This window comes from Fukomys damarensis, unplaced genomic scaffold (genome assembly GCF_012274545.1).
Source record: "Fukomys damarensis isolate Sample0158 unplaced genomic scaffold, DMR_v1.0_HiC HiC_scaffold_17, whole genome shotgun sequence".
NCBI lineage: Eukaryota > Metazoa > Chordata > Mammalia > Rodentia > Bathyergidae > Fukomys > Fukomys damarensis.
This window is the reverse complement of record NW_022900929.1, coordinates 74,497,215-74,509,760: the sequence shown is the minus strand read 5'-3', so window position 1 is coordinate 74,509,760 and position 12,546 is coordinate 74,497,215. Positions and strand designations below refer to the sequence as shown.

Below are 12,546 nucleotides of genomic sequence, written 5' to 3'. Positions count from 1 at the left end.
AATGAGGCGGTGGAAGTCCACGGCGGCGTCGAAGGGGATGTAGCGGTTGAGGAAGGTCTCCCGCAGGAAGGTGATGAGGTTGCGGCACATGGTGAGCAGCATGTAGGAGAACATGAAGGAGATGCTGGCCGCGGTGCCCCGCGACAGGATGATGCCCACGCGGGTGGTGTCAGTGATGCCCTTGTGGTGTGCCGCAAAGGTGTAGTCTGCGGAGAGGGGCAGTGCGGGCGACAGAGCGCTGCTCAGGGACACGTCCTGCTTCAGGTCCTGGCCAGCTGCCCCCCACAACACGCGGCCCTGTAGCACGATTCCAGAGGGAGGGGTGAAGTTCGTGCAGAGCGGGCCCCGCCCCCAGAGGGCAGTTCGTGCAGGCCCCACCCTGGAGCTGTCACTCATCGAAGGCCTTCCCCTAGGCCTGTCACTCATTGCAGGCCTCCGCCAGGGGCTCAGTCACACTAGGACCCATCCGGGGCTGTCCTCTCACCACAGGCCCCGCCCCATAGGCTGTCCATCGCTCAACCGGCCCTATCCTAGACCTGTCCCCCACTACAGGCCCCCCCAGGACTGTCCACCTCTCCCAATAGCCCCACCCCACAGCGTCACTCATCACAGGCCCGCTTCAGGGGCTGTCACTCCCAATAGGCCCTGTCCAGGACCGCCATTCACTGCATGCTGTCCTCTCACCACAGGCCCCGCCCCATAGGCTGTCCATCGCTCAACCGGCCCTATCCTAGACCTGTCCCCCACTACAGGCCCCCCCAGGACTGTCCACCTCTCCCAATAGCCCCACCCCACAGCGTCACTCATCACAGGCCCGCTTCAGGGGCTGTCACTCCCAATAGGCCCTGTCCAGGACCGCCATTCACTGCATGCTGCATGCCAGGCGGCGACTTCGCTGGAACTTCTTCCGGTGCGCCTCGGTGAACAGCAGCGGCTGGAACGACGTAACCCTAGGGGACCGCAGCCTCAGCCCAGCCCCCGGGGTCGGGCAGCGGGTCAGACTCCCCGGGCGCCACCGCCACCCGCGGTCATTCAGTCCCAAAGGCTCGGTGCACACTCGGGCCTCCCGGTCCGCAGCACCCAGGCAGGCTCTGGGTCTCGCGGGGCGCCTCTGCAGGAAGTTCGCTCCCCCATTCTACCGTCATCAGTGGGACCCTCGTGATCAGGTGCCAGGCTGCTCGACAGACAGGCGTCCCTGGGCAGGGACTGATTATCTGCCCATCCTCCGGGGCTGAGCACAGCGCCCGGCACCTCCGGGGAGGATGCTGGAGGAGGAAGGGGAGGCAAGCTCACTTCTTGCCAAACCTCCGACGAAGCTCCTGGGGAGGGTCCAAGTTTGCGGGGCTCTGCAGTCTCTGCGGGGTCAGCTCCGTCTCCGAGACGGTGCGGGAACAGCGGGCACTCACTCTGGGAGAGGGGCTGGGAAGGAGGAAAGGACCCGGGCCCCTCAACCACGGATCCTCTGCTGTCCCTGCTCTTTCCCCCCCGCTTTGTGGAGGAAAGCTCAAGGTCTGGGCAGAGGGAGTGCAGGACTCCCACGGGGGCCCAAGAAGAAAGGGAGATTCTGGAGTACCCACAGAGGCCCGAGCCTCCGCCTGTACCCTGCACAGGAACATCTGGACCGGGCAGGAAGTGAGCACTGCGATACACCCGTCGCTCTGCTAGTCCTGCTGCAGGGCTGTATCTGCCTAGAGCACCCAGAGCCCTTCTCTTGTCAATATGGCAGTGTACACGGGATAGCAGTGATGCTGGTCCCAGCCATGCCCTCGCTCCCTCCACTGGGGCTCACCAGATGTCCTGGCTGATGTAGGAGGCTCTTCGGCAGAGATCCTTGATGACTTCAGGCACTTCCACCCCTGCAATGCAGAGCCCAGGAGGGCCTGGCTCAGAAAGGCCTTCCACGTGCAGACAGGGCAGAGGGTCCCTGTCCCTCCCCAGCAGCAGCTGGACCCAGCCATCCAGTAGGAAGTGAAAGAGAAGGCCCAAAACAAAGCTGGGCAGGCAGCTGTCAGGGGAATGGATCTTGGGACTGGAATCAGAGTTCAAGAAATGTATGCAACCTGCCTGCGAAGCCTCTTCTGCCACAAGAAGCCTGCTAAGGCCGTCCTGTTTAGAACCTCCCGAGAGTTCAGGGTAGAACTAGGTGGTAGGTGCAGGGGAGATCACTCGAAAGTTCTACTTTCTTCTGAAAATGTTCGTAATAAAATACTGGGGAAGAACCTTTCCTGGGGGCCACTCCATTGTTCGTGTCTAGGTTGAGCACTGGGGTTAGGGCAAGACTGAACTACCAAGCTAGGTCCTTAGGAAAGGTCTGGGAACCCCCAAGTGTTATGATTTAGAACTAAAATGTTCCCAAGCCTCGGGTGCTCATAGGTGGGGGTTTTGGAAGGTGAATGGATTATGGGGGCTGATAGCTTACGTGCTATCAGGAGGTGGGGTCTGGTCGGAAGAGGCAGGTCACCCGGGCATGGACTGGAAGGGTTTGTCTCCCTCCCCAGCTCCTCCCTTGATCTCTCTCTTGATCTCCTCCCGTGATCTCTCTCTGATTCCTGTCTGCAATGCCACCCTTGCATGGAGCCACTGGCCTATGGACTGAACCCTAACCCTGAGCCAAAATAAACGTCTCCCCTTTAGTCTGTGGGTGTCAGTAGTACATTCCTGTGATGAGAAAGTAACAGAGAAACCAGGCTACCCTCAAGATAATCCTGGTCTCTAGCTGAGGCCAAAGTGTTTAAATAAAGAGAAATATTTAAAGCAAATCGATGTCTACACTCTCAAAGTCTTGGGCAAACAGTGGTAAAATAGTAAATGGTGTCCAATTGAGATGGAAGAGAAGGGCTGTTTGCACTAGTCTCACTACCTCTCCGTAGTTCAAAGTCTTTTTAAGTAAAATCAGGAAGAAACAATGCAGCACAGCAATGACTAAAAGCAAACCAAGAAAATGCACAGTGCTACTTAAAATCCACAGTGCCCAAGCCTGGCCCTATGAGGCTGTGTGGCTGTGGACTCTGTGGCCAGGCTTCCTTCCAGCACTGGCCCCTGTGCCCACTGCCCAGGTTGCCCAGACAAGGGGCAAAGTTGCAGGGTGGGGGCACAGAGGTTCCTCTTTGCCAATGCCCCTACATCCAGGGTCGAGGCAGCCCCGGCCAGGTGTGCATCCCCATCTGGTCTAACTTGCTCCTGTCCCAGCCACCTTCTCATAATCCTGGGAGGAGCTGGGTTTGGTCTCAACAAGTCCCAGTGAGAATCTCAGGCTGAGAAGACGCTGTGACAGGGCAGAGCAGGCCGCAGAGAGACCCTGGTCCACCACCTGTCCCTTCCCCCACTGACTCCACCCACTTGAGTCAGACAGGTGGGGCAGAGAGGAGGGGGCACAACAACAGTGACAGCATGGAGCCCCAGGGCCAGAGACGAGTCCCCACCCAGAATGGGACAGCCAGCTGAGGGGACACGGCTGGCCGATGAGGCAGGGCTGTACAAGGAGGCACTGTCTCCTATTCGAGTAAGAAAGCAACTGTGTGATGGCGTTGGCGGAGGAAAGAGGGATCCCCGGCAGCCCCACCTTTGACACAGAGCTGCGTGAAGCGGAGCTCGCTGTCGTGGTCCCGCAGTAGGAAGTGGAAGTCCTCCCAGGTTAGCTCCTCCTTGTCCTGGAAGCCCGCCTCCCGGAACATGGATTCCACCACCTCGGCCAGCTGGGCCTTGGACAGGCAGTTGTTGGAGATCTCGATGAAGGACCTGGGGTGGCACGAGGCCCAGTGAGCCCTCCAGACCTTCGGGATAAGCAGGAGGCCCCGCTTCCCCTTCACGCGTCTGCTGTCCGTCTCCTGTGCCCTGGTCTCCTGGCTGTCCCAGGGGACTGACCTCAGCATCCTGGTGAACTCGTCCTTGGAGATGAGGCCATTCCCATCGAAGTCGTACATGCGGAACATGAGGTGGGACTTCTCCTCAGGGGAGCCTGGGGCCGGGGAGACCACAAGGAGTGCTGCAGCCCATCTGCCTGAAACCCCAGTGTGACGACCCTTGGCGGGTCGCAGATGGGGGCACTCAGCATCCACCCCTACCTGGGTACCCTGAGCAGTCGGCCACAGCTGGAGACCTGGCCCCAGGGCTCCCCAGTTCCGACATGTCAGCCAGACTCCACCTCAGTCACCAGCATTCTCTCTTACCTTTCATGAAGACCACCAGGATGTCCAGGAACTCCCGGAAGGACAGGTAGCCGTTGCCGTCCTTGTCAGCCAGAGAGAACATGGACTCCACAAACATGTCCTGGGGCTTGAGGCCCAGGGACTCGGCAAACTCGGCCCTGCTCAGCTCACAGGTCAGGGCCTCCCGCACCTTCTGGGAGGAGTCCAGGGGCAGCGTCCCCGCGTCTGCCTTGTTGATGTCCAGCACCTGCACTCGGACAGCAGCAGAGGGAGGGAGAGGAGGGTCACAGCTTCCTCAACTCAAAGGCCCATAAGGTCACTGCCAAGGCTCTGCCCAGCACCCCGGCATGGGCCCAGGGGCAGGGTTTGTACTACAGAGATCTGGGCTAGGCTGGACTGGGTCAAAGTGGGGATCTGGAGGAACTAAGGGGCCCCAGATATGTTTGAATTTGAGTACAAGGTGTGGAAGACGTGCAACGTCCTTTCCTCCCTGTGTTCAGACACACAGAGTAGAGGAGAAACAGAAAGTTTTAACAAAGGTAGGGCTTCATCTGGGCTTGGGGAAGAGGAAGTGTCATCCTGGGCTATCTGCATCCAGCCCAGGGGCTGTCCCAGCAGGACGGGAGGCCACAGGCCGTGGTACCTGTCTTTCCTGCCTGTCCACAGTGCTGCTCAGCTCAAGCTTGTCTGTCTGTGGCTTCCACAGGTGCCTTAGTGGAAAGAGCCCCAGGCTGGCACGGGAGACCTGGCTTCACATCCCAGCTGTGCCACCTGCTTACTGCACGGCTGAGAGCCAGGCTTTTATCTGGATTCACTTCCTCACCCGCCTGGCTTATCTCACAGGTTATTGTGAGACTCAACAAGGGAGACTTTGCAGAAATGGTTTGAATGCTGAGAGTACCCTGCAGCCAAGAGAAATGGGGAGCCACCCAGGATTCCACAGTGCACCCACATCCCCACACAGGGGGTCCCCACAGCTCTTGGGGACCCTGAGACTCATCCTTTTTTTTTTTTTTTTTTGGCACAAAATGTGAATTTTCCTTCCCCGCTGGGACAGGACTCCGTTGGGGGTGAGGACACCTCGAGTTGCCCCAAATTTTAGAACAGCGCTGTCATCCAGGAGCTCGGGACTTCTGGCTTCCTGCAGGTAAGGATACCCACCGTGCAGGCCCAGTCCCCGGCGCAGGTCTGAGCCCTCACACACCTGGGAGAAGAGGTGCCTGAAAAAGGTCTCCAGGAGGCGGCTCCGTTGCTCCCGCGTCACAGCAGCCCTTAGCAGCTCCTGCTCTCGCAGCTCCCACTCCTGGAACTGCAGCCCGCTTTCCTTCAGGGCCACCCGCAGGTTCCCCACCAGCGCCTGCCGCTCCTCCTCGGTGGGGAACAGCAACACCTACGGGGTGCAGAGGGAGCGCCGCCACCTACCAAGGCCTGGGGCTGGGTGCCCCCCGGGTGTCCTGGGGAGACTCTGTGGGACAGCTCCTCTGACAGAGCAGAAATGGGCTTGCTGCCAGGGAGACCTAGCTCTCCAAGGCCATGGCAGGGGACCGCTCTTCCCCAGACTCCACGCTGGAGAAGTGAGGGGCAGGCGAGAGGCCGGAGCAGAGGGGCCTCAATCAGCAACCTGCCCCCCACCTCAATTCTGCTCCCCTTCAGTTTCTTTTTCTTTTCTTTTTTCTTTTTTTCTGGTACCAGAGATTGAACTCGGGTCCTTGTGCTTACAAGGCAGGCGGCGGCACTGCTGAGCTAAATCCCCAGCCTTGTTCCCCTTTAAAAAAAATTTAGAAATTCACTGGATCCTGAAATGAAGGTGTAGGGAAGCGGGTGTGGCCTCTGCCGAGGAGGCCCCACCTTTGCACAGCTCCTCAGGCCAGGAGGGAGCTGGCCACGGCTGCAGGTGTGGGGAGAGCGGGTCAGGTCACCTAGCAGGACAACGGTGTTCAGATTCCACCAAGTGTGACAGGGGACACCAGGAGCCCCGCCTTCCGCCCCCACACTCCAGTGCCGCTTCACTGTGGCCCTGGACCAGGCCGTACCAGGTCGTACTCCTTGGGGACCTTGAGCAGCAGGGTATGGCGGCCGTGGTTGCTGGACAAGATGAGGTGGACCTGCTGCGGGGGCCGCAGCTGCACAGCGCGCAGCATGGTGAGCCTGCCGTCCACCACACGGATCTGCCCGGGCTGCAGGTGCACACGCACCGGCCGGGTGGGCTCCCTGCGGCCCTGCCACTCCAGAGCTGGGGGCGAGACCCGGGTCAGAGGTTAGTGCCCAGCCCCCCAGCTTCTTGGCCCCTTCCCCAGCACCGAGGAGGCCCAAGAGTCCTCCAGACCACAAGGGAACAGGGAACAGTGTCCTGAGGGTCACTAGGTGCTCAGCATGGTTCTTTGCATGAGCGATTTCATTTGCTGCCAATCCTAGGAGGTTTACGATTATTCCTATATATAAATAAGAAAAATAGGAGTAGAGAGATTTAAAACTGCTATGGGGCCGTGAATTTAGCTCAGTGGTGCTACCGTGCAAAGTCCCGAGTTCAATCCCCGGTACCAAAGAAGAGAAAGAAAACCTCTTGCTATGGTCCAACGGCTACCTGATGCCACTGTAGCATCCCCACTGCCCCTGCCCAGCCAACAGCCCTAGAAAGGGAAGCCTGTTCACTGGCGGTCCCTGTCTGTCCCGGACCCTCAGGTCTCACGCCTACCTTCCACACCCTCCACCAGCTTCTCAGACATGATACTTCGGCGGTTCTGGCTCTGGAGCCTCTTGAAATTCCTCATCCGGAGCCGGGCCACAACCCAGGCGCTGAGCAGGCTCACTGGGAAAGCAGAGGTGGCAGCACACTGGGGACCTACCTGGGAGATGGCCTAGTTCCCGCCCCAACACCTTTCTTTGGCAAGGGCCCGGCCTTCCCCAGCTCCTAAGCTCTGTACTTGGGAAGGTGCACAGGAGGAGCCACTCTGCATCCCACATGGGTCCTGGTGGCATCCAGACACCTGTCCAGTGCCCCTCGCAGTCCCTTCCCAGCCAGAGACCAGGCCCAGAGCCCTCAAGCCACTAGCTACACTCACCCTGCTCACGGCAGCCCGGAGGAAGACTAAGTCCCAAGCCCCTGCTAGCAACTCCACTGCCCAAGCCTGGTTCCCAGGAGAGGCCCCACCTCTGACAGTGCTTGAGGCCCTGGTCCAGGCCCTCCAGGGTCCTTAGGGAACAGGGAGGCAGATCTTGGAGCTGACTCACTTACCTGCAGTTCCGACTCCCCTCGGAGCCCCATCCCTGACACTGCCTACCCAGAAGAGTGTCTCTCTGTGGGTTTACGTCCCAGGCAGCCCTTCCTCCCCAGCCTGCTCCTCTCATCCCGCTCACCACGCCCACCTGGACTTCTTACCTAGAGGGAAGCAGCACAGGGTCCCAATGGTGAGCCCGAAGCCAAAGCCACTGCCCTTGAAATAGTCCCGGACCACAAGGGGCACACAGGCTGGCAGGCCTGCTGCACTCAGCTGTCCTGGCTGTGGACAGGGGTCCCCTGATGGGGAGAAGAGCAGAGCCTGGGCACTGGGCCAAGGAGGAAGCAGGGAAGGGTGGTGGGAAGGGGTAGCGGCACTCCTGAGAGCAGGGTGCAAGGGCTGCTAGCCTTGCCATTGTAGCAAGGCTGGCTTTGCCTACTGGATGAGAAAATGAGCCCAACCTCTGTCACCCTCACCTGCACACACACACACACACACACACACACACACAGCACCGCCCTCATTCCTGCAGAGGGCTGGGGTACCCCCCAGGACCCCCCTCCTCATGCAGCACCAAGCCCTGACCCCATCCCAGGCGAATGCAAGGCTCCCCCCAGTCTCCAGGGGGCTCAGTCCTGGCCCCACTCAGGACCCCACAGCTGCAGGTGGCAGCCCCAGCCCCAGCTCCACAGCAGCTAAGGACAGGAGCAGCACTCACTCTGACTCAAAGCTGTGGAGCCGCCACACTGAGCAAGGCTCCAGACCCAGCCCTCTGGCCACCCCGGCATTCACCTGCAACCCAGAAGAAGACATGGGGCTGCAGGGCACTGGAGTCCACACCGGTGACAGCCAGCAGGACCTCCCTTAAGGAAGTGTTTCTGATCCCTGCGATCTCTTCCTCCGAGAACAGCCTGGGGATGCAGAGAGGAGGAGGAGAGACCAGAGGGGTGAGCGTGGAGGAAGCCCAGCATGAAGGCCTGGGGCCGTCAAGTGCAGTGGGGACCCACAGGCCTTACCCATTCCTGGTGTTCTCAAACCAGTAGCGGTCGCCATCCCGAAGCCGCACAAACTGGTCAAGGACGACGGTGCTGAACAGGGGTCCGGGGTCCCCATGGCTCTCCAGGAGCCCCCCTGGGAGCAGCTCCAGACGGGACAGGTCCTGGTGGTACAGGGCAGCTGTGGCCTCCAGCACCTGGGACCAGGTAGAGACAGGAGGGGATGAGAGGATGCAGCACCCAGCCCGGGTGGAAAGGCGGCTCAGGGATCGGCCCCACGGACCCCGGCAGGAAGCGACGGCAAGAGTGGTCACTGATGGGGAGCCCAGCTGTGCCCAGGCACAGTCCCGAGCCGGCACACAGTTAGCTCGCTAAGGAAGCCTTCTCCCAGCCAGTTGCTGCAGATCACCAGGCCCCACGCAGTTTGTGCTTGGAAAGGTATGAACGTCAAAAGGCCGGAATCAGAAGGCACAAAGTTAAATAGCAGCATTGTGTGCTGTACGTGATTTCTATTCTTTAGCTCTAAAACAATGTTTTCAAAAATCAAATCCCAGCTGGGTGTGGTGATGCCCGCCTGTAATCCCAGTCGCCCAGGAGGCTGAGGCAGGAGGATCACTGAGAGTTCAAGGCCAGCCTGGGGCTTCACAGTCAGTTCAAAGCCAGCCTGAACTACATAGCTAGAATCTGTCTCAAAAAAAAAAAGTAATTAAATAAATATCAAATTACAACTATATATTCATTTTTTAAGGGACTGTCTCCAACCATATATAGCCAGCATTTTGTATCTACTTTAGTTCTTTCCTCTCCAGTGCAAATAAGCACTTGACCGGCTCAGTTCTAACTAAAGAGGCCCAGGTGACACCGAGGACTGGCTGCTTTCTCTGTGTGTGGTGATTCCTATTTGATGCAGGTTTTGTAAGACTTTCTAAGAGCATATTGCTTCTTTGTGGGCCTCACAATCCATGTTTAATAAGGGGCTGGCACACAATAGGTGCTCAATAAATGGTGGCAAGGGCGGGCTGGGATTTAACTTAGTGGTTCCGCCACTTGCCTCACAAGCCAAGCACAAGGCCCTGAGTTCAATCTCCAGTGCAAAAAAAAAAAAAAAAGTGGGTGGATCTTGCATTCAGAGTGAAAGCCCAAGGCTGCTGGCCTGGTCACCTCCATCCTGAGGCATGAGCTGGGGACGAGTCCCCAGGTGAGCCCACCTGGACAGCGCTGCCCCCCCCTCCAGTCCTGAGTCCTCCTCACTTTGATGTGGCTCCGGGACAGGGTGGGGTTGATGTCCTCCCAGCGGGCGACAGGGGGCAGCCCCAGTGTGGCCCTGGCCTTGGTGTAGGAGGGCAGGCCCAGATCCCGGCCCCGCTGCAGGCAGCCGGCCAGGTGGTCTGTGCGGGAAAACTTCAGCGGCCCAGGCCAGAAATCTGGGAGCGAGAGACCGGGACACGGAAGAAGCCATGGCGGCTGTGCCAGGATCCCAGCCCCGGGCTCCCTCCCTGCCTGGCCCCACAGCCCGCAGGGACAGCTTGCGGCTCACCTAGAACGTCCTCGACCACCACGTGGTCCTCTCGCTCAGCAAGCTGGGAGGCCATGCCCAGCAGCAGTGCCTCAAAGTCTGCAGCTGTCTGGAGGTTCGGGTTCTTTGGGGATGGGAAGAGCAGAGAGACCCTCAGGCTCCCTTACCAGCAGGCCTTTCCTCCCGGTCGGTGAGTTCCAGGTTCTCATAAGCACTGCTCCCATCCAGAGTCCATGCCTGGTGACAGGCCTCTCCCAGCATGAGGCCCCAGAACTTTCCCTTCCCTCTGGAGAGCGGACTCCACGGCTGGCAAAGGCACTAGAACACCTCGAGCTCCTAGGCGTGTCTCCATCAGCTGTGTGGCTCTGGGTGAGTCCCAGGCCCTCTTGGACCTCAGTCTCCACCCTTTCATAGAAGGACCTGGGCTGAGGTGCACTCCAGAGTGGAGCGCTTGCCTAACGTGTCCAAGGCTGAGGGTTCAAACTCAGGTTAGGAGGGTGCTGAGGCCTCAGTTAGCTCCATGACTGATTCTGTGCCTTGCTCTTGTCCCCTTGGTGCTCGGCTTCCCTCCTTCCTTTCCAAACATCCACAAAGTATCTGACTTTGCTTTAAACCGTGGTCAGTGCTCTGCACAGACTCCAGCCTGGCTTGCACCAACTCACTATGTAATCTAGTCCAGCCTTGAACTTGCAGTGATCCTCCTGCCTCAGGCTCCTGAGGGATTACAGGTGTGTGTCACCATGCCTGGAGAGGTTCCGCTTTTGACCACGTTCCCCAGGCTGCTTCCTGCACCCCAGCCCATCCTAGCTACCTGCTTCAGCCACCACCCACCTCCCCACCTGCTCTGGGACACACACACATGGGCCCCCAGCCTGACCTCTCGGTTCCAGTAACTGTTGCACACTCGCAGAGCTCTGGAGAAACTTGAATTGCGATTGACAACCTCCCAGAAGTGGCAGCTGGTGTTCCTGAAATGCAAGGAGCAGAGATGGAGGCCACCCAGGCAGCAGCCAAAAGCCCAGCTCCTCTGTCCACATGGCTGGTGGTGTGATCAGGAGCCCCCCAAAAACATCTAAAAAACACAGCTCAGGAGCCTTCTGTCTCTTTCTCTCCATCTTCCCTTTCCTTACTGTTCTCTTGGTGTTATTCAAGGATGAATGACCCCCCAGAATCTGTGCATTTTCAGTACAGAAGCAATTTTTAAAAATATATTTTCAATCTGAGGTTGACTGAAACTATACATCTATGAAATCTGCTAATATGGAGGTGCCTCCCACCTGACTCTTGATGTGAGATAAAAATCTCACTGTTTTGCCTGGGCTATTTTCAAACTCCTGGACTCAGGTAAGTGCTCCTCCTGCCTCAGCTTCCAGAATAGCTGGGACTAACATGTTCAGTAAATGACATTCTTCTTTTTCTTTGAGACAAGGTCTCACCATGTTCAACCAGGCTTATCTTGAACAAGCCTGAGAGATCCTCTTGTCTCAGCCTCCCAAGTAGCTAGGACTATGCTGAAAACTATTACACCCAGCCATGGCGACACATTTTTAAAGGACTTTCCAATTTTTCTTTAGAAACTACTCATCCACAGATAACTCAGTGGCCTGACTTTTCCATCATCATCAGGCAAACCCAGAGATTGTTCTGGAATGTGCAAACCTAACCTATGAATTGCTTTAGATTATAATGCAATTGCAAAACAAAACAAAAGCCCCCCCAAAACAGTAAACCAATGTTGTATCTATGTACATTGACTTAAATATGCATATCTTTATTTTAAAGTTCCTTAGGTATTGCTTCAGAGAAAATATTTTTCTTCTGATTGCACACATTTTTAAAACTCCTTCTGAAAGCTTGTAAGTCCCGGACCCTGTGCTTACAGCTAAAAAATGCCCCTGAGGTTCAGACTGGGGGTCTTCATGACCCATCTGAGTTTCAGTGACTGCAGTTTACTGGGGAATAAATCTATCAACTGCAAGAGAATGGATGAAAAGTGTTTAAAAACCTGCAACAGGGATTGAACTTGGAACCTTGCACTTGCAAGGCAGGCGGTGGAACCACTGAGCTAAATCCCCGGCCCAATGATTACTTCTTTCGCCTTTTTCAAGTTATTTCCCTTTCTGTGTACTTCACTGTTCCACAAGAAGGGGAACAGTAGGCCTTGTATTGCAGGCTCCTGAAGGCAGGTTTTCCTCCACTGACACCCTCACCCCCTCAAAACACACGCTCAAGCCCTCCACACCTCATGTACACCCCGGGGGGCACCATGGTGGACAAGAACTGCTCCGAGGCCACCACGAACTCTGGGGAGACGCTGGGGTCCAAGAACGGCCGGTATCCTGGGGTGCAGAAAAGAGGGCACGGGAGACTGGGGCCTTTAGGACGCCCAGGCCAACAGCGCCCCCACCCCCGCTCCCGCAAGCCCTCCCTTCTCCCTCCCCACCCCTCACCTTCATACTCTGGGGGTGTCTTCCCCAGGAAGCTGGGCAGCCACTCATACATAGTGATGCTCTGAGGTCACAGAGAGGGTACAGACAAGCTGGGGGTGAAGCCGGCTGGGCAGGGGGGGTTGCGCATCCGACAGGAACTTCATACAGGGATTGGGGGTGAGGAGTCCCCAGGAACCAGAGGGTGGACGGGCGGAGGGGGGTCCGAGCACAGGAGAGGCG

The 12,546-nt window shown here is 57.7% G+C and overlaps 1 protein-coding gene across 1 annotated transcript in view; it reads right to left on the bottom strand.

The window, feature by feature from the left end:
- Duox1 (dual oxidase 1) overlaps positions 1–12,546 on the bottom strand; it is a 27,769-nt gene that overhangs the window by 10,204 nt on the left and 5,019 nt on the right. Inside the window, exons 6-23 of the mRNA XM_033765320.1 lie at positions 12,328–12,388; positions 12,120–12,216; positions 10,755–10,845; positions 9,899–10,001; positions 9,613–9,785; positions 8,383–8,558; positions 8,159–8,277; positions 7,528–7,665; positions 6,844–6,957; positions 6,182–6,381; positions 5,353–5,538; positions 4,170–4,395; positions 3,865–3,958; positions 3,563–3,738; positions 1,790–1,856; positions 1,294–1,419; positions 881–950; positions 22–297 (exon numbers count right to left, since the gene is read on the bottom strand). Coding sequence (XP_033621211.1) covers positions 22–297; positions 881–950; positions 1,294–1,419; positions 1,790–1,856; positions 3,563–3,738; positions 3,865–3,958; positions 4,170–4,395; positions 5,353–5,538; positions 6,182–6,381; positions 6,844–6,957; positions 7,528–7,665; positions 8,159–8,277; positions 8,383–8,558; positions 9,613–9,785; positions 9,899–10,001; positions 10,755–10,845; positions 12,120–12,216; positions 12,328–12,388 — 2,493 coding nt within the window. The remainder of the gene's footprint in view (positions 1–21; positions 298–880; positions 951–1,293; positions 1,420–1,789; positions 1,857–3,562; positions 3,739–3,864; positions 3,959–4,169; positions 4,396–5,352; positions 5,539–6,181; positions 6,382–6,843; positions 6,958–7,527; positions 7,666–8,158; positions 8,278–8,382; positions 8,559–9,612; positions 9,786–9,898; positions 10,002–10,754; positions 10,846–12,119; positions 12,217–12,327; positions 12,389–12,546) is intronic.